This window comes from Macaca nemestrina, chromosome 7 (assembly GCF_043159975.1).
Source record: "Macaca nemestrina isolate mMacNem1 chromosome 7, mMacNem.hap1, whole genome shotgun sequence".
In the NCBI taxonomy this organism is placed as follows: Eukaryota; Metazoa; Chordata; class Mammalia; order Primates; family Cercopithecidae; genus Macaca; species Macaca nemestrina.
In genome coordinates, this window is record NC_092131.1 from 53,585,834 (window position 1) to 53,606,120 (window position 20,287).

Genomic DNA, 20,287 nt, shown 5'->3' on the forward strand with positions numbered 1-20,287 from the left:
ATAGAGGAAGGCCACTGTCTTCTGCCTGCCCCTGGGAACTGAATGTCTTGGTATAAAACCCGATTGTACATTTGTTCAATTCTGAGATAGGAGAAAAACCGCCCTATGGCGGGATGTGAGACATATTGGCAGCAATGCTGCTTTGTTACTCTTTACTCCACTGAGATGTTTGGGTGGAGAGAAGTATAAATCTGGCCTATGTGCACATCCAGGCATAGTACCTTCTCTTGAACTTATTCGTGACACAGATTCCTTTGCTCACATGTTTTCTTGCTGACCTTCTCCCCACTATCACCCTGCTCTCCTGATGCATTCCTCTTGCTGAGATAGTGAAAATAGTAATCCATAAATACTGAGGAAACTCAGAGACCAGTGCTGGTGCAGGTCCTTGGTATGCTGAGTGCCGGTGTCCTGGGCCCAGTGTTCTTTCTCTATACTTTGTGTCTTATTTCTTTTCTCAGTCTCTCGTCCCACCTGGTGAGATATACCCACAGGTGTGGAGGGGCAGGCCACCCCATCAGTGTGGTGGCTCATGCCTCTAATCTGGTTGTTGCACTAAGTCTGCTTCTGGTACAGAGACTTCTTGATGTTTACTTAGGCAGTGGCCCATAAGAGTGTTCATTGAAGCACCAATCATCATTCATTCATACTTTAATAAATAACTTGTACGGAGAAAAGAGGCTGGGCATGGTGGCTGACACCTGTGATCCCAGCGCTTTGGGAGGCGCGCAGGAAGACTGTTTGTGGCCAGGTGTTCAAGATCAGCTTGGGCAATATAGGGAGACTCTATCTCTACAAAAAAATTTAAAAAATAGCCGGGTGTGTGGTGGCACACGGCTGTAGTCCCAGCTACTCAGGAGGCTGAGGTAGGAGGATTGCTTGAGTCCAGGAGTTTGAGGCTGCTGTGAGCTATAATTGTGCCACCACACTCCAGCCTGGGCAACAGAACAAGACGAGAGAGAGAGAGAGAGAGAGAGAGAGAGAGAGAGAGAGAAGAAATGTGTGTGAGAGAAAGAGAGAAAGGGGGAGGGAGAGAGAGAGAGAATGGGAGAGGGAATGGCGGGAGAAAGAGAGGGAGAGAGTGGGAGAGGGAAGGAGAGGGAGAGAGAGAGATATTAACTAAGTCCTGGAAGGCAGCAATGGTCAGAGGTGGGGTTCTGGAGAGGGTGGGAGGAAAGGAGTTGTGCCTAGATTTGAGGGAGATCAAATTTGGAAGGTAGGCTGCGGTCAGTACACACATTTACCATTGAAAACATTGATGTCACCAGGAACATGCTCTCAGAGCTTGAAGACTGTTACTAAGGTCCGGAAAACTGGCATGACTTTTTTTTTTTTTTTTTTTTTGAGACGGAGTCTTGCTCTGTCACCCAGGCTGGAGTGCAGTGGCCGGATCTCAGCTCACTGCAAGCTCCGCCCATGACTTTTAAGTATGCACCTTGGGTTGGTTTCTCACTTGCAGCCAGGCAGAGCATCCTCCTGTAGAGGGCGCAGGGAGAAAAAAAAAAAAAAAAAAAAAAAAAAAATCAGGCGCTCGCATTCTGGCTAATTTTGAGCCGCGCCTCCTGCCGTCCGCCGTCACGTGCCGGCCCGCTGAGGCCGCGTTGATAGGTGGGGGCGACTGGGCCAGGCGCCGGGGCAGGAAGGGAGGCGGCCGCCGTGCCATTCTTAAAGGCGCCCGAGTGAAGGCGACAGGCCGCTGACGGCCGGAAGGAAAATGGTGAGTTGCCGCTGGGAGGGCGGGGGCCGGAGGGCTGGGCGAGCCGACCTGCTGGGCTTTCCGGGTTTCCGGAGCCGGCGGCGGCGGGCAGCGCCCGGGAGGGCTCGGCAGCCGCTTCCGCCCCAGCGGCTGGCCACTGCCCACAGCCAGAGTACTTGGCCTCCGCCGCCGCGCCTCAGGGCAGCATCCTCCAGCCAGGCCCGGGGTGGACCCGCCCAGGGGGCCATGGGACTAGGGTGCTTCCGCGAGCAGGGGGGTTGGGGAGGCCCCTCGAAGGCCCTTCGGGATGGAGGGCTTCAGCTTCTGAGCTGTAGGTTGGAGGGAAAGGAGACTGCCCCATCGGAGGGCTCCCCCAAATCCCGCTTTCCCTGCCAGGGCCGTGGCCAGGTTCCAGGGGTTGGTGGGCCTCGAGCATCTTCCACCTGGCGGCGTTTTGGGGGAGGACTCGAATTCTGATTGAATTCTCTCGGCCTCACCTTAGCTTCTTTCTGTCTGCTCCTTTCCCTAGCCTCCTACAGAGGATTTCTCCTTATCTTTGCTTTCCTGTGGCAGTTGGAAACCTTTCGACCCAAAGCTTTGGCACTGGGCTTAAAGTAATTGTCAAAAGCTTTAGTTTTGTTGGTTCTGGGGGCTCTGGCTTCTGTTCTTACATGGGATGGACCCCAAGCATAAAAATAAAGTGGAGAATTAAATAAATCGCCATCAAGGATCTTTTGGATCCATCCCATTAGGTTTTTTAATATGCGTAAATTTCATTAGAAACAACAAAACACTGCTCTCTCTGCCCATCCACTCAATTCTGAACCCACTTTCATCGAATAGATCTTGTCATGGTCACTGAATCGAATGGATTCTTTTCAGTTTTCATCTTCTGTGACCTTTCAGCTGCATTCCAGAGTGTTACACTCTCTTGTTTTTGAAGCATTCCCTTCCTTCATTCTTCCCCCTTGGCTTCTGGGATACAGAGCTCCTCCTACTTCTCCTGTTGGTCCGTCTATTTCCCTTGCAGACCATTCTCCTTTCCCTGGACAATGCTCGAAGGAGTCCCTGGTTTCATCCTAATCCTTCATTTTCCATTATGTATTCTTTATCCTAAACTATGGCTTCAGTTAACACCTATATTCAGATGACTTGTGAATTTACAGCTCAGAAGACCTTGCTTCTGAGATCCAATCCAGATCTGTATGTACTTTTTTGTTTGTTTGTTTTTCTGAGACAGAGTTTCACTCTTGTTGCCCAGGCTGGAGTGCAATGGCGCGATCTCGGCCGTTGCAACCTCCGCCTCCCGGGTTCAAGCGATTGTCCTATCTCAGCCTCCCAAGTAGCTGGGATTACAGGCATGTGCCACCACGCCCAGCTAATTTTGTTTTGTTTTGTTTTTGTTTGTTTTTTTGAGATGGAGTCTCGCTCTGTCGCCCATGCTAGAATATAGTGGCGCGATCTCGGTTCACTGCAAACTCCTCCTGGGTTCACGCCATTCTCCCGCCTCAGCTCCCAAGTAACTGGGACTACAGGCTCCCGCCACCACGCCCGGCTAATTTTGTTTTTGTGTTTTTAGTAGAGACAGGGTTTCACCTTGTTAGCCAGGATGGTCTCGATCTCCTGACCTCGTGATCCGCCCACCTCGGCCTCCCAAAGTGCTGGGATTACAGGTGTAAACCACCTCGCCCGGCCTAATTTTGTATTTTTAGTAGAAACGGGGTTTCACCATGTTGGCCAAGCTGGTCTGGAACTCCTGACCTCAAGTGATCCACCTGCCTTGTCCTCCCAAAGTGTTGAGATTACAGATGTGAGCCACCGCACCCGGCCCCAGATCTATATATTAATATTTCAATATTTAGTTACCATTCCCTGGGAAGCTTTTCCTCCACTTGGGCGCTTCAAAGCCACCTCAGTTTGTCCAAAGTAGGACTCATGCCCTTTCTCCTCAAACCTGGTCTTCTGTGTGTTATACAAGACAATTTGTTATACAAGCCAGAAGCGTAGGAGTTATCTTGGTAACCCTTTTTTTTTTTTTTTTTTTTTTGCTTACTCACACCCCACCCCCAACCCCAGTATCCAATCTGTCACCACCTCCTTTGTAGTGGTTAAGAGAGTGAGTTAAGATAGGCTGCCTGGGTTGAATCCTGGCTCCACTAGCTATGTAATTGGGGAAAGATACTTAACCTCTGTAAACCTTAGTTTCTTGCAAAATGGGAGTAATAATAGTATCTGTTTGGTGAGATTGTTTTGAGCATAAAGGGAAATCTATGTAAAGGATATAACAGTGTTACTCTCATAGGGTTTGATACATGTTAACTATTATTAGGACTAAATGGGGATTTTTTGCTATTGAGTTGTTTGAGATCCTTACATATTCTGGTTATTAATCCCTTGTTGAGTGGAGAATTTGCAGATATTTTCTCCCATTCTGTAGGTTGTCTCTTCACTCTGTTTGTTTTCTTTCCTCTCAGAAGCTTTTTAGCTTGATATGATCTCATTTGTCTGCTTTGCTTTGTCTGTGCTTTTGAGGTCTTACTCAAAAAAATCTGCTCAGACCAGTGTTCTGAAGCAATTGCCCAGTGTTTTTTTTCTAGTGGTTTTGTGGTTTCAGGTCTTACATTTAAGTCTTTAACCCATTTTGATTTGATTTTTATGTATGCTGAGAGTTGCAGTCTGTTTGTTTCTGTTTTTTTGTTTTTGTTTTTGAGATGGAGTCTCGCTCTGTCTCCAGGCTGGAGTGCAGTGGTACCATCTCCACTCACTGCAACCTCCGCCTCCCGGTTTCAAGCGATTCTCTGGCCTCAGCCTCCCAAGTAGCTGGGATTACAGGCGCCAGCCACCACGCCCAGCTAATTTTTGTATTTTTAGTAGACACGGGGTTTCACCATGTTAGCCAGGCTGGTCTCGAACTCCTGACCTCATGATCTGCCCGCCTCGACCTCCGCGCCCAGCCTGAGGTCTTTTTTTCCCAGCACCATTTATTGGAGAGAGTGTCCTTTCCCCAGTGTTTGTTTTTGGTATCTCTGTCCAAAATCAGTTGGCTATAAATGTGTGGATTTACTTCTGAGTTCTCTATTCTGTTTCATTGGCCTGTGTGTGTGGTTTTATGCCAGGAGCATGCTGTTTTGGTAACTACTGTTTTGTAGTATATGTTGAAGTACTGCAATGCTTCCAGCTTTGTTCTTTTTGCTCAGGATTACTTTGGTTATTCCCAGTCTTTTGTGTTTTCTTAAAAATTTTAGGATCTTTTCTCTCTTTCTGTTAAGAATGTCATTGCTATTTTGATGGGGATTGCCTTGAATCTGTAGATCACTTTGGGTTAGTATGGACATTTTAACAATATTATGTCTTGTAATCCATGAGCTTGGAATATCTTTCCATTTTTGTATGTTCTCCTCAATTTCTTTCATCAGTGTTTTATAATTTTCATTGTAGAGATCTGTCACTTCTTTGGTTAAATTTATTCCTAGCTCTTTTATAGCTATTGTAAATGAGATTGCTTTCTTGATTTCTTTTTCAGATTGTTTCCTGTTGTTGTATATAAATGCTACTGATTTTTGTATGTTGATTTTGTATCCTAAACTTTACTGAATTCATTTATCAGCTCTAACAGTTTTTTTTTTAATGGAATCTTTAGCTTTTTCTAAATATAAGATCATGTTTTCGTAAACAAGGATAATTTGACTTCTTTTTTTCTAACTTGGATGTCTTTTATTTCTTTCTCATCCCTAACTGCTCTGGCTAGGACTCCCAGTACTATGTTGAATAAAAGTGGTACAATTGGGCATCCTTGTCTTACTCCAGAACTTAGAGGAAAGGCTTTCAGTTTTTCCCCATTTAGTGTGCTGTGCAGTCAGCTGTGGCTTTGTCATATATGGACTTTATTGTTTTGAGGTGTATTCTTTCTATACCCAATTTGTTTAGGGTTTTTATCATGAAAGGATGTTGAATTTTATCAAATGCTTTTTCAGCATCTCTTGAAATGATATGATTTTTCTTATTCTGTTAATGTAATATATCACATTTATTGATTTGCCCATGTTGAACCATTCTTACATCCCTGGGACAAATTCCACTTGATCATGGTGAATGATCTTTTTAATGTGTTGTTGAATCTGGTTTTCTAGTATTTTGTTAAGGATTTTTGTATCTATGTTCATCAAGGATATTGACCTATAGTTTTCTTTTTTTGTTGTATACTTCTCTGGTTGTGTTATCAGGGTAATGGTGTTCTTGTAGAATGAGCTTGGAGGTATGTTCTCCCCTTCAGTTTTTTTGAATAGTTGAGTAGAAGTGGTGTTTTAAATCTTTGGTAGAATTCAGCAGTGAAGCTGTCAGATACCGAGTTTTTCTTTGATGGGAGACTTTATTGCTGTTTCAGTCTCGTTACTCATTATTGGTTTGTTCAGGTTTTCTATTTCTTCATGGTTCAGTCTTGGTAGATTGTGTGTGTCCAAGAATTTATCCATTGCTTCCAGGTTTTCCATTTTGTTGGAGTGTAGTGTTCATAATGGTCTCTAATGATTCTTTGTATTTCTGTGGTATCAATTGCAATGTTTCTTTTTGTCTCTGCTTTTCTTATGCACATTCTTAGTAGCTCCTTTTTATATCTCCATAATCATTTAATTATAATATAAAATATTATTGGTCTTTACTCTTATGGGGTTTTTAACACTTACGTTGCTTGAATTGTTTTTTTCCCCTGTAATTGTGAGGACAAAAAATAATTTATTAATTCTAAGTATAATCAGATTATTTTCTTGTTCTTCCTTCACTGTATAAAAATAGTATGCTTGACTTCCTTTCTAACAGCAGACAGTGATTCTTGACTTTCCTCATATTCTTCTCTTCCTCTCCAATTCTGATGACATTGCACATTATTATGTGTCTGGTTTTTGAGACATTCATTAGCCAAAGAGAAAGTTAAAGTGTACCTTACATATATGAGATGAACAGATGTGTAGGATTAAGCAGTGTAGATCCAAAGGTTGGTTGATTTTAAAGTTTTTTTAAGTGTTTATGTATTTCACTTTAATGCTTTCACTTAATTGACATTTGTGAATGTCAGTATGCATTATAAAGGTATTAGGTTTCATAACTTTAACATGTACTTATATTGAAGTCATGGCATTTTATATGTGTTTTTTTTTTCTTTTATAGAGCGAGTCTTTGGTTGTTTGTGATGTTGCTGAAGATTTAGTGGAAAAGCTGAGAAAGTTTCGTTTTCGCAAAGAAACGAACAATGCTGCTATTATAAGTAAGCTAAAAGTGATTGCCTCAAAGTTACATGGTCTTAATTTGTTTTCAATCTTGTAGCTACATTGCATGAACTGCACCGTTAGAAAGCAATGTTACTTCCTCTATTTCATTTCCCCACCACCACCTTTAGATCACTTTAAAAAATAAGTAACAGCTAATTCTAATGTCACAGAACAGAGGTGGATTGTCCCACCTCCCCCATAGTCCTTTTCTCAGCTGCTTGTACAGCTCTGGAGAAGGCGGTCGTCTTGGTCCTTGGGAAATGAGGATTCCCATTTGCAGTGACCTATCCAACCCATCCTTCTTGGGGGACTAAAAATAGCCTGGCCATTCATCCTCAAAAGAAACCTTTGCCTACACCTAAAATGACAAAGTTCAGCATTGTGTGCAGAGTGACTTTGGGCATTATTCCAGTTGTAGACTTGAACTCCGGTTTCAGGAAGAGTACTTTTAAGTGGCACTGGCACTGTCTTCTGAAAATGGAAAGAGTGATTTGCATATTGCTTCTCCCACTGTGAGCTATATCTGACATTATGCAGATTTCCCTTGTATTCATAGGCAGTATTTAATATGTAGGTAGTGATTTAGAAAGATGAGGAAAGGATGAGGGGGTGGAAATGTAAAACTCTAGAGACCATGCTTAACAGAGATGCATCTGGCAGATCTGATATAATCAGAGGTCATGACAACTTGTCATGAATTCTGATTTCATTACAAATAAATACTACAATGTCGACATATGGTTCTTAAAAGTGAAAAAAAAATCAAAGTGAAAATGTGTGTTAGTGCTATTTTACTGTAAAAGCTGAAACTATTTGAGATTATATTATCTCTCACAAGATTTACTATGAAATTCGTGCAAAACCAAACACAGTCAACTTTGCCAGACCAACAGGAAAGAATAGAGGCATAGAGTATCTAAACTTATTTTGATTTAGCTTTGGATTACATTAGATATATTTGAATATATCTATCACTTCTATTTGGTTATTCACTTTCTCAGAATAATGATACTGTGCCATGAAATCCTGACCTTGGAGAAGCCAGGAATTTTGAGGTTTCTCTATTTTAATCCCTGATCAGGCACTTTTTCCCTTGCAGTTCTGACCATGTTGCATATCATGGTCTCAGTTACAGTTACCCTTTCAGGCTTGCAGTTCTGACCATGTTGCATATAGACCTTATTATCTAGAAGTTGCATTTGAGTTACAAAGTTCTTCATATACACAGGAAATGTAAGAAACTGACATAAAGTTCTAAATAAGCAAATTAGGTACTGGGAATTATGGGTAAAAGCTTTTAAAAGCTGACTGCTTGAAAAGCAAAGCTAGCTAATAAACCGTATACTAAAACTGTGAATGAGTTTTATGCTTGTGTTTCTTGATGTTTTAATTTTAGATGTCTGAAAAAAAGGCTGAGATTGTGTGGGTTGGGTGGATCAAGGTCACATTAGAATCCCAGCTTATTCATAATTGATTTTTATTTTAGTGAAGATTGACAAGGATAAACGCCTGGTGGTACTGGATGAGGAGCTTGAGGTTTGTTCAATGAACTAAATACAATTTTCTAGTTAAGTAATTATTATTTCTCAAAAGATGCTATATTAGTTACATGTGCTTCTAAAACGAGTTTTGAACCTCCTTTAAATACATGCTCATTATGCATAAAAGCATGTGCTAATTGTGTAGTATGTTATATTGCTAATTTAACTACCTTCTTTAAAAGCATTAGTGAAGTCCGGTGTAATAAGTGGTATAAGGGCCGGGCGCGGTGGCTCAAGCCTGTAATCCCAGCACTTTGGGAGGCCGAGACGGGCGGATCACGAGGTCAGGAGATTGAGACAATCCTGGCTAACACGGTGAAACCCCGTGTCTACTAAAAATACAAAAAACTAGCCGGGCGAGGTGGCGGCGCCTGTAGTCCCAGCTACTCGGGAGGCTGAGGCAGGAGAATGGTGTAAACCCAGGAAGCGGAGCTTGCAGTGAGCTGAGATCCGGCCACTGCACTCCAGCCTGGGCGACAGAGCGAGACTCCGTCTCAAAAAAAAAAAAAAAAAAAATAAGTGGTATAAGTTGGGGTTGTATACCGAGTAAGAAGTGAGTCAACTTTATAAGTTGCTTCTAATTTGCTTGACTAGTACATAAAACCTGAAACCCTACAATTTAAATATCTAGTTTGTCAAATTAAGTAACTAGAGTAAAAAGAATTGAGTTCTTTCTTTTGAAATCAGACATTGTTTCTTGCTGCTAAGATACTGGCTTATGTCATTCTGTATTTCCTGACAGCTGGAACATAAGCATACAATCTGTGCCTCCCAGCCCCATATTTAGTTAATAAATGGAGCTAGACCAAGTGGGCAGAAGGAGGCTTTGATTGGATTGAGAATTTAGTAACCCGAGTTTATGTATAATTTAGTAAGATAAAATTTTATTTTGTAGCATGTGGTAATAAATGTATAACTGTTAGTAGAATGGGTGCTTGGTGTATCTCTTAAGGACTTATGGGTAAGAAAATGTTTAAAAGTTGCTTTTCTCTGTGGTGCCAGGGCATTTCACCAGATGAACTTAAAGATGAACTACCTGAACGACAACCTCGATATCCTTTTCTTAGTGCTTTAAAAGATTTATTCTTTAGTGGTCAGACCTGTTTGTGAACTCATTTGTTAAAAATCTGAAAGTATCCTTCTGTGTCATGATCACAGCCAAATTAAAATATGTATGCGTATACTAGACTAGGAAAAACGAAAAGTTGGTTTATTCATGGGATGAATAATTTTCTTTTTTAAACTATTTCCTTTATTATAACATGTGTACAATAAAAATTGAGAAGAAAATAATCTGTATTAAACCAGTACTTTAAAAAGTTATTTTTTTGAGAGATTATGTGATTTTATAACTTATCCTTGGGACCCATTTAATTTTGTGGAAAGATAGTAATAAAGATGTGGCCTAAAAGAATAGGACAGAAACTTGCAGCTCAGTAGCTCCCCAGGTGTTGGTAAATACCTGTCTCAGAGCAGTAACTTTAGTTTCTTTAACTTGAGAAAAACCTTCATTGTGTATAGTTATAAATATCAACATGATGATGGAAGAGTTTCATATCCTCTGTGCTTTATTTTCTCCAGTCCTGTTGGTAAGTGAATTTCTTTAAATAACATATATTTGGCTGAGATCCGATTAAGCCATTTTATACTAGACAAATTTTATGCTGTTTTTAAAGATGGACAGTGTTGAATAACCTAAATTGAGGAGGGTCTGTGTCTGTGTATGTCCATGTGCCTGTGTGCATGCATCCCTAGAAAGAATGAAGCATCATCTCTTAGAACTTATTTTCTTAGGATAAATTTCTAGACATGTAATTGTTGACTCAAATCACACATATATTTTAAGGATTTTGAAGCGTGATGACATTTTAATATATCAGAAGTATTTTCTTTTTATATTTTAATCTTATAAAAATGTGAACTTCACATATAATTGTATGTATTTGTGTTTCTTTTAAATAGTAGTTAACAGTGATATGCTTATAATATTGAGAATGGTCCTAGAGTAATTTACATTGGGTATTAAAATAGTTTACTGGTATTTAAGGAATTCATTATCACCAGAACTTCTGTCACCACTGTTCAGGCCCACAATAAAAACTGCACTCACTGAGCTATTCTCCAAACTTTATAATTTGCATCATTTACTTAGCACTCAAAATACACTGCAGTATATTTTTAACTTAATGTATCAGCAGAGAGAAGCTTTTGTCAGAGCAGATCTCCCTGCCCTACTGGTCCACTACCATCCCAAAACCTCGTGTATTTTAGTCATCCACAAAATTTATCTTGATATTTAGTGTCAAAGTTAAGATAGTGCAGAAAGTTTTTAATTGTTTGCAAGGCTCTAAAAGTCAGGATCTACAAATGTCTAGAATCTTTATTTTTGCCAACCTGTAGACTTGTTCTTGTTTATTTATAACTTAACTATCTCTTTCTGTAGGCAGTGTGCAATGTAAGACTCAAAATGCAACCCATACACATTCTGTAAACTCAATAGCAAAGGAAATCCTAAATGTGTCATTTTAAAAAAATGAAAATAATGATAACCCATAACTTTCTCAAAATCTGTGTCTCATGTCTGCACTAATCTCTCTTTTCCAGGATGTAAGCCTGAACAACAGATGATGTATGCTGGGAGTAAGAATAAGCTAGTCCAGACAGCTGAACTAACCAAGGTGGTATTTATATTTGACTTGTTGAGACAATATTTTCCTTTAGACTATAAAGCAATAGCTAAAATAGTCTAAAGGAGTATTTTTTATGCAGGTGAAGGTTATTTAGACCAGATTAGTAAGTTAGCCAAAGCTTTTTGTTAACTGGAAATAGAACAAGATAGAAGCATTTGAACCAAAGTGTATTTTTTGAGTAAGTTGATTGGAAGAAATCACATTCAAAATATAGGCAGTTTTAGAAAGCCACTGTAACTGTTAAATCTATTGAAAGTTATTTTATCTGCCATAAGATAATTTCTAATAGATAAAGGTCAACATTGAAGTTTCTCAGAACCCTTTACCATAGTCTAAAATGAACCGCGTTCTGTGCTGGAATTCAGTATTACGCAGTTAATTGTATTTTTCCAAATATAAAATTGTTAAGAATATTAATAAAGTTAGAACATTCTGTTTTATATGAGAACTTGCTTTAAGATTTAATATGTCCCTATTTTATGGTATTTTTGAAAGTTAAAGGTAAAAGAGGTACTTGGCTCTCAGACTTTATTTAACTTCCACATATTAGTTTGAGTTAAAAAGGTATATGCACGTAAGGTTTTGAAATAGAATATTATATTGCTAAAACTGTGTCAGACAATATTTCAAGTTTTATTTTAAGAACAGCATCAGTATTTTCCCCTTGGGTGCTTAATAATCAACTCTGGAATGCCTTTAAGTGCCCTCTGCTGTTTCCCCTTAGCCCATGTGATTGTTACCACTGCTTTATAGACATTACTTTTTCCTAATTTGTAACACAGGAGCACTGGAGTTGCTCTAACGGTTTGGGCAGTTAAGAAGGAGCTGTTACCAGCCTCGAGTCCGTTCTAATCCTGGGAATGCCCTACAGTGCTGAAGTTGAGACAGTACAGTTTACAAGTTACTTTTACAGATAATCTCATTGAATCCTTACAACAGCCCTGTGAGGTATTCTGTAGATAGGAAAACAGACCTAGCGGATGAATGACTTGCTCAGGATCTATCTAGGACTTAGGATTCACATCTGGCTCCAAATCCCGTCCTTTCTGCTGTAATACATTGCTTTTCTATAGGCATTATACTTTCTCGGCCTGATTCAGATTCTTGATAGAGATTTGTGACTGATCTCCATCCGATATTTCCATTTGACATTCAGACTCCGGAATACCAGCGTATGTTCCTCAGTCCCTCACTAGATTGATTTTAGTTGTGTATACTTGGGATGTCTTCCAGGAAATAAGATTTACAGAACTGCTCTTTTAGACTATTTGTAGATTTGTGCTTTTGAGAGAGTTTTGGTTTAATGCTGTCTTGATGGCTGTACTTTGATAACTGAGTACTTAGCATTTAAAAGAAGTGAAGTACTACCTAAAAGACATATCTGATTTATACAGGTTAAGTCATAAACAATGAAAGCAAGCAGAATTTGGTGTTTAATACTCAAATATATAACCAAAAATAATTTGGGATATAATACTCAAATATAAAATATTTTTTTAATATATAAAAAATCCTCAGATATTTGCCTTTTGTTTTGGAATGTCAAAGTATGAGTATAATTTTTTTTTTTTAAAGGTGTTTGAAATAAGAAATACTGAAGACCTAACTGAAGAATGGTTACGTGAGAAACTTGGATTTTTCCACTAATGTGAACTTCTGTGTTTCTAAAGTATTTATGTATTAACCTGACCGTACTGGAACCAGACATAAATACTTATTTATGCCTAAAAATGCACTGTTACTTACAGTTTGTTTCCTGCAGTAAAGAAAAATTCTTCATTTGTGCAAAGTTTGAACAAAGAGGAAATCATCTTCATAGTAATGAAACTTTGTAAAGTGTTTCCTTATATTGGTAATTGTTAGGTGGACTACTTTTCTCCAGGGACTTTTTGCACTCTTGTGACTAATTTCTATAACTTATGGTTCAGCATTTGTTACTATTTACAGACACCATTGGAAAGTGGATATATTAGATTGTGAGAGACAACAGTTGCCTCCTTTTGACAAATACTGGATATTAGCAGTTTATTTATGAAAATAGCATATTATCACTTGTCAAATCATTGAAATTCATTTGGGGTCAAAGACTTGAGTGACCCAGTATTGAGCCATGAAATAATTTCGTGTAACCTGCATTACAAGTACGTTCATGAATTCTGTATCTTCTTTGGTTTCCTGTGTCTTTTTAATCAAGTCTAGAAACTGTGTTCATCAATCACTCGGTTTTAAGGTTGGGGAGTTAGATTTTAAGATAGAATTATGACTGTTAGCTTTTCTCCTTATGGAAAATAGCATCTTAGTCTTAGAAATCAGTGGTTTGTAATAATCAAGGGCTTCATTCCTTTTATGTCATTTCTAGACAGTTTTGAATCTAGGTTAATAACACTTTATTTATAAAGCACCTCTTAATGTCCTGTGAACACTAATTATTTTAAATGTGTTAATACTGTGCCTTTGATTTGTTAGCTTTAAAGTTAGTTTAAGACTTTTACACTGCCAGTATTCCAGATTTGGTGAAAATAATACTTTTTTAAAGGGTCCAAATAAATTTTCTAATGTGTATATCTGAAATTTGTAATAAAATCAACTTCATATTTTAAAAATTCCAACTATCTGCTTGCATTGATGAATATATGGCAGTCGAGAGTTATAATTTTGGGTATACTCGTGATTAGTTTTGTGCCATAGGAAAAAATTATCTTAAAACTTTGGCCATAGTTAATAACATTAACACTTCAATAGCAATCACATCTTATATCCTAAATGTCAGAAGATATTCTGAACTGGATCCCTGAATAGTTAACTAAACCAGTCTTGTTAGATGATGGTACTCTTGGCATAAAGCAAGGATTCTGATATTTGGCATACTTGTAAAAACAAATACATAAGTAACCACTGAACATGAATTTGATAATAGGTCTAGAAACTCTAAAGACTAACCAAACTTGGTGCGTGTATTCTTATATTAAGAATATCTTAGTCATCTCAAAACTAGCAAAATTTAAATTTTGGCATGTTTTCCATTCATATGTTCTTTGCATTTTATTTTTGAGGTTTCTGTGAGAAGTAAAGATAGTTGGAATTTTCGCGATATTGAATAGAACATCTTCTGTTCCCAACACTGTTTGGCTTCACTAATTTAGAAGTCAGGAAGCAATAGAAAGTTGGAGATGAGGAAGTGCTAGAGTAGGTGTTTGTTTTGGTTCTTGGAGGGAAAGGATTCTTTTTTCCAATATCCAGAGAGAGAGAAAGCTCACCCAGGAAGTTTAAGAATTCTTTAAACAGGTATTTTGATGTTGGTGAATAACATGTATATAATTCTGTGGAAATGCAAATGTAATCCAAGTGAGTGGAGAGTGTTTTTAATGTTTTTGAATGAAGGAAATGAGGTTTTGTTTCACCTGATTTGCAGCAATAAGAGAAACTAGTGCTGCAAGAATGTATTTTTTAATGAAGTTCCTTATTTTGTCTTGCATGTTTTAGTTTTGTTTGTTTTTAAATTTGGAGGTCCTCCATAATGTCAGATAATGTTGACCTGCCATACACTAGAACTCTTAGTTCCCCTACTCTCTTTAACAGGAGCAAAGAGCTGTGATAAACCATGCTTTTTTGAGCTTGTCTGACTCCTAATTAATAATATGTTTTTTTCAAGACAACAGATTGAGGTTAGAGGATCAGTAGGACATTTTTATTCCATCTGTTCTATGGGGAGATTTTACAAATCCCATGCCCTAAAGTGTTCTCAAACATTTGTATAGATTTCCCTTTCATCTTACTAAATTTTGCACTGTTCTTTTCGAGTATGTTTCCTATTTAGTGTCTCTTTTTCTGCCGTTTCCCAAATAATAACTCCATATTTCATAATTGCAGTTTTTTACATTCCGTATCTTTCTAGTACAACCATTCCCATTCAGCCTTAAATCTTAATCCATTTTGGCAGCAGCTTTTTTCCTGGGACCCTCCTTTGTGGTCTTCTAAGTCAGTTTTGAAATTGTTGGCCCTGCATAAGTTCTGCATAGCATCTAATGTCAAAATAGAACCAACTGGTAATCACAGTATTATTTAGTATGGTTTCCATGACAACAAAAAACATATGAAGAAAACTTCTCAGGTTACTATGCTGAAATTCCAAAATGTCTGAGTTTTGAATAGTGATCACTTTGTTCTGGTACTGATGCAATTATATTAGGAAAAAAGTTGGTTGACTGTTTGTGTTTAATTGACTTCTAAAATAAATGTTCAAATTGTCTAGTTCTAAAAGTTTACTAAATGCCTAGTGCAGTTAAACATACTCTTGTTTAAGAGCGTGTTGCTAAATTTTTTACTGTCATTACTAAATCTGTGTAGCAAAATGTGTGTCAGCACTTTTCCCTCCCTTTTTATCTCCTATTTTCAGGAGTCAAATGTAGCCATAAACTGTATCCTTGTCTGACACGTTAGCTAAAAATTTCCAGTTAGGGGAGTTTATTGCCAAATTAAATTTGGCCGTTTCCCCCCAACCCATATAGATATTAAGGAAGGTGTACTTAAAAAAGTGTTTGGACTACTTTTAAAACCTGAGCAATGTCATTAATCCATATGTGGACTAGTGATGAATAGATATTTTCATAAGAGTTTAAATGCTGATATTTGGTGGAAGTAGAGAGTAACTCGTATTCTATCAATTCAAGTATTCTTACTATGGTTGCTTTCCCTATTTGTTCAATAGACTGATAATACTGGAATCTATAGAGTTTGAGCCATTACAACTTTTGTGAGGATGTGTTTCAAACATTTCTGGACAAATCTTATTTTGTATTTCTGGAAGAATGTAATAATCTTCTAGACCGCTCAAAACCAATGGTCCCAAGCTGAATATTCTTGAGAAATTTGTTTTTATTATGCCATTTGACATTTCAAATCAGTGCTCATATACAGTAAGCTTGTGATAGAAATTGTATTTTCTTGCTTTTTGGAGTATAATTCATATAAATATAATTACTTGAATATTGTTTGAGATCATTAACATGCCAGGGCAGTTCCCACTGATTTAGATGGTCCAATATAATCTCATTCAGGAGGCTTGAAACATTAATGGTTTAGTCTTGTGAATTTTAACAGTTCTCTGTCATCATTTAACAAAACCAACAACTGGCACAGCTTCTTAAGCTGTGGTTTCAGTCTCTGCTAGTTCATATTGCATGTTTATTTTGGACAGTCTTTTGTTAAGCATGGTGCTTGTACTGGTTTAAATAAAATGTTAACATTAAAAGACTTCCAGCTTTTCTTTTTTTACTCACCTCTTTCCCCCTGTGGAGTTACTGGTGTCTACCTGGCTAGATTTGTGTGAGCCATAAACTTTATCTGGCCAAACTGAGAGGCAAAATAAACAAGAGTCATTTGGCAGCTTCGTGGAAGGAGAAGATAAGTTATAAAAATTTTTAAAACTTGGTCTGATGCTAAAATGTAGAAAATGTCAGTAAACAATAGTAGGGACAGAGAGAGCTATTTCAAACGATGAATGCTTGCTTTCAAAGAATTAGAAGTTAGGAGAGCTGCATACTTCCTAAGAAATCAAATTGAAGGGTTTTTTTTTGAATATAGTTTATCACTATGTATTAAACACCCATTGACAACCCGTCCTACCTTTATTACCAACTGTACTATATGGTATGTATTTAATAGGTGTCTACTGAATGAATACAAATCACTAATAACATAGTTTTTAGAGTTTGCCATGTACTTCCTGTGATTGGGTATGTTGTAAGTCACAATTTGTTATGATTATGAAAGGAGTAGTTTATGCCTTCCTGTCTTTAAGAATTTCACGAGGAGAATTGGCCCAAGCATGGGAACATTTATATCTTCCTTATTTATCAGATTTGGCCACTAACCTACTCAAACAGCCAGCTCTTAAATTTCACTAAATAATACCTATTGTCTTTTTGTCCTTTTCACTTTTCAGCAGGAAGAAGCATTTGTAAGCACTTAGCCTCTGAGTATGGGCGCATTCTTGTAACCACCCAATGGGTTGTCCTTGCCTGCTGCCCAGACAGAGCCAATTTATTAAGACAGGAGAACTGCAATAAAGAATTTTTAATTCACACAGAGCTGGCTATATGGAAGACCTGAGTTTTATTACCCAAATCAGTGTCCCCAAAAATTCTGGGATTGGAGTTTTTAAGGATAATTTGGTGGGTAGGGGGTTGGGAAGTGAGGAGTGCTGATTGGTCGGATCAGAGATGAAATTGTAGGGGGTCAAGTGGGTTTTTCTTGCTGTCTTCTGTTCCTAGGTGGGATCACAGAACTGGTTGAGCCAGATTACCGGCTCAAAATAGGCTCAGCCCTGTGGTGCGTCAGAACACAGGGTCTGCAGAATATCTCAAGCACTGATCCTTATGTTTTACAACAGTGATTTTTATCCCCAGGAACAATTTGGGGAGGTTCCAGAATCATGCAGCCTCAGCTGCGGTGACTCCTAAATTATTATTTCTAATCTTGTAGCTAATTTATTAGTCCTACAAAGGCAGACTGGTCCCCAGGCAAGAAGGGAGGCTTATTTCAGGAAAGGGCTGTTATCATCTTTCTTTCAAAGTTAAACTATAAACTAAATTCTTCCCAAAGTTAGTTCGGCCCATGCCCAGGAATAAACCAGGACAGCTTGGAGGTTAGAAGCAGGATGGAGTCGATTAGATCAGGCCTCTTTCACTGTCCTAATTTTCTCATTGTTAGAATTTTTGCAAAGGCAGTTTTGCACTCATTTGCATGAGGGTGCACCCTGAGTGGATACCGTATCCTTGTATAGTGTAGTTTTAGCTGTGTTGGGGAGCCAATTAAAGATGTTGCTGCTGAGCACTAGGGAGTTTTCACAGATAATCCTCTGATCTTCTACTTGAGATCTGCCCCCAGGCTGTGTGAAAGCTCCCTGCTGAGGTTGCTGCCCTCTTTTAATTATAGGAAAGAAAGAATGCCTTGGTTGCATATCCAAATGCCACCATGCAAATCAGACAAAGCAGGAGGAGCATATATGTGTGACTTCCAAAGTCACTGTTACTAAATTAAATATAGATTCTCTTACTCTAGAATTTAAGGCTCTTCACATTTCGGCCCATTTCTTACATGCACTGCACAGTTGTCTTAGTCCGTTTTGTGCTGCTGTTTAACAATACTTGACACTGGGTAATGTATAAAGAACAGAAATTTATTTGTCAAAGTTCTGGAGGCTGGAAAGTCTAACATCAAGCTACTGGCATCTGGCAAAGGCCTTCTTGGTACATCCTCACAAGAAAGGGGTGAACCCCCTCTTGAAAGTCCTTTCTGTGAAGGCGTCAATCCGGTCATGAGGGTTTTTCCCATAAAGCTCCATCGCCCAACACTGTTGCATGGGGGATTAAGTTTCCAACACATGAATTTTGGAGGACACCTTCAGACCATAGCAACAGCTAAGCCTAAATATGCCCACAGCCCTTTGTTAGGTGGAAATGCCCCTGCACCTGGCTGTACTTTCCTGTTCTAAGCCTCCTCCCAACCCTCAGTACACATAGGATTCTATTGACATTTTCAGCCCCAGCTAGTTGAACCCAAGGACAGCCAGCCTCTATGATGTTGCCAGACTGGTATCAAACAACAAGTTGGGCCAATCACTTTCTTGAGTGAGGCAGATAGCAGTGCGAGCTGACTGACTTTGAAAGGATACCAATAGATGGAGAAGAGGGAAAGAAGATGCCAGCTGGGATAGTGTAGAATAAAGCAGGCCTGGCCAGATGCAATGGCTCATGTCTGTAATCCCAACAGTTTGGCAAGCCCAAGCGGGAAGACTGCTTGAGCTCAGGAGTTTGAGACCAGCCTGGCCAACGTGGCAAAACCCCATGTCTATTAAAAATACAAAAAAAATTAGCCAGGTGTGGTGATGCATGCCTGTACTCCCAGCTACTAGAGTGGTTGACACAGGAGAGTCACCTGAACCCAGGAGGCAGAGGCTTCAGTGAGCCAAGATCATGCCACTGCACTCCAATCTGGGCAACAGAGTGAGACCCTGTCTCAAAAAAAGAATAAAGCAGGCATGCAGAGAACAGCTGGATCATGTTAAAGATGAAGGCCCAAACTGAGGAGCCCCACTCCTACCTTTTAGGTTTCTAGAGCCTCCTTTGATCCAAGGCCACTCTTCATTGTCCCCTTTTTCTGAGGCCTGGTTGGTCAGCTTTTTCTGGGTTTCTCTGCATGTCCGTCCTTACTGGAAGCCTTCCATTACATGTAAACCTGGGCATGTCTGTTCACTTGTGTACAAAAGTGCCTAACTACGATGCTGCCTCTGGTTTCATCTGTCACTGTTCCCTACATTTACACTAAGCCTAAACAAGTGTGATGGTTAATTTTAGATGGCATCTGAATGGAGTAGTGGAGGAAGATCCACCCTCAGTGTGGGTAAGCACCATCCAGTCTGCTGGGGCCCTGGGAAGAACAAAAACAGAAAAGGCAAATATGCCAGTCTATCTGGTGGAGCTGGTATGCACCCTTCCTCTCTCGTACTTGGCCAAGAATTCCAGGTTCCCTGGACTTTGGACTCTTAAGACTTACACCAGTGCCTTCCTGGGTTCTCAGGCCTTCAGCCTCAGACTGCGAGTTACACCACTGGCTTCGCAGGTTCTGAGGCCTTCAGACTTCGCTGGAGCCACGCCATCAGCATCCCAGGGTCCAACTTGCAGAAAGCCTATCTTAGGACTTTTCAGCCTCCATAATTGTGTGAGCCAATTCACCTAATCAATCCTATCGATCGATCTATCAATCAATCATCTATCAATCAATCATCTATCTATCCTGTTGGTTTTGTCTCTCTGGAGAACCCTGACTAATACAACCTTTTATATTAACATGTCCTGAGCCTCATCTTCCTCAGATGCACTTTTCTCCCCATGCTGCTGCCACTGCCTACCATAATCAACAGCCTTCAGAAATCACCCCAAATGCCATTTAAACCATGAAGGCTGTTGTTTGTTGAACTAAATATAGTGCCTTCTTTAAAAAAGCAATAACAAAAAGAAAACTTTTAAACAACGAATGTCATTAGAGAAAAATCAGAAAATGCAAATAAGCAAAAAGAAGAAAAAATTGTATCAC

General features: G+C 39.1%; 1 protein-coding gene across 2 annotated transcripts; it reads left to right on the top strand.

Moving 5' to 3' along the window:
- Nucleotides 1-1,580: 1,580 nt before the first annotated feature.
- LOC105481796 (glia maturation factor beta) lies at nt 1,581-16,445 on the top strand. 2 transcript variants are annotated; one of them, XM_071100163.1, is made up of 7 exons: nt 1,581-1,717; nt 6,860-6,956; nt 8,447-8,496; nt 9,504-9,553; nt 10,005-10,090; nt 11,106-11,179; nt 12,767-16,445. In XM_071100163.1, the coding sequence occupies exons 1-7, from the start codon at nt 1,715-1,717 to the stop codon at nt 12,836-12,838; spliced, it is 432 nt and encodes a 143-aa protein (XP_070956264.1). In that variant the 5' UTR covers nt 1,581-1,714; the 3' UTR covers nt 12,839-16,445. The 2 variants fall into 2 exon arrangements, with proteins under 2 accessions (XP_070956264.1, XP_011739841.1); XM_011741539.2 differs by having other exon boundaries at nt 10,008-10,090.
- The last annotated feature ends 3,842 nt before the right edge of the window (nt 16,446-20,287 follow it).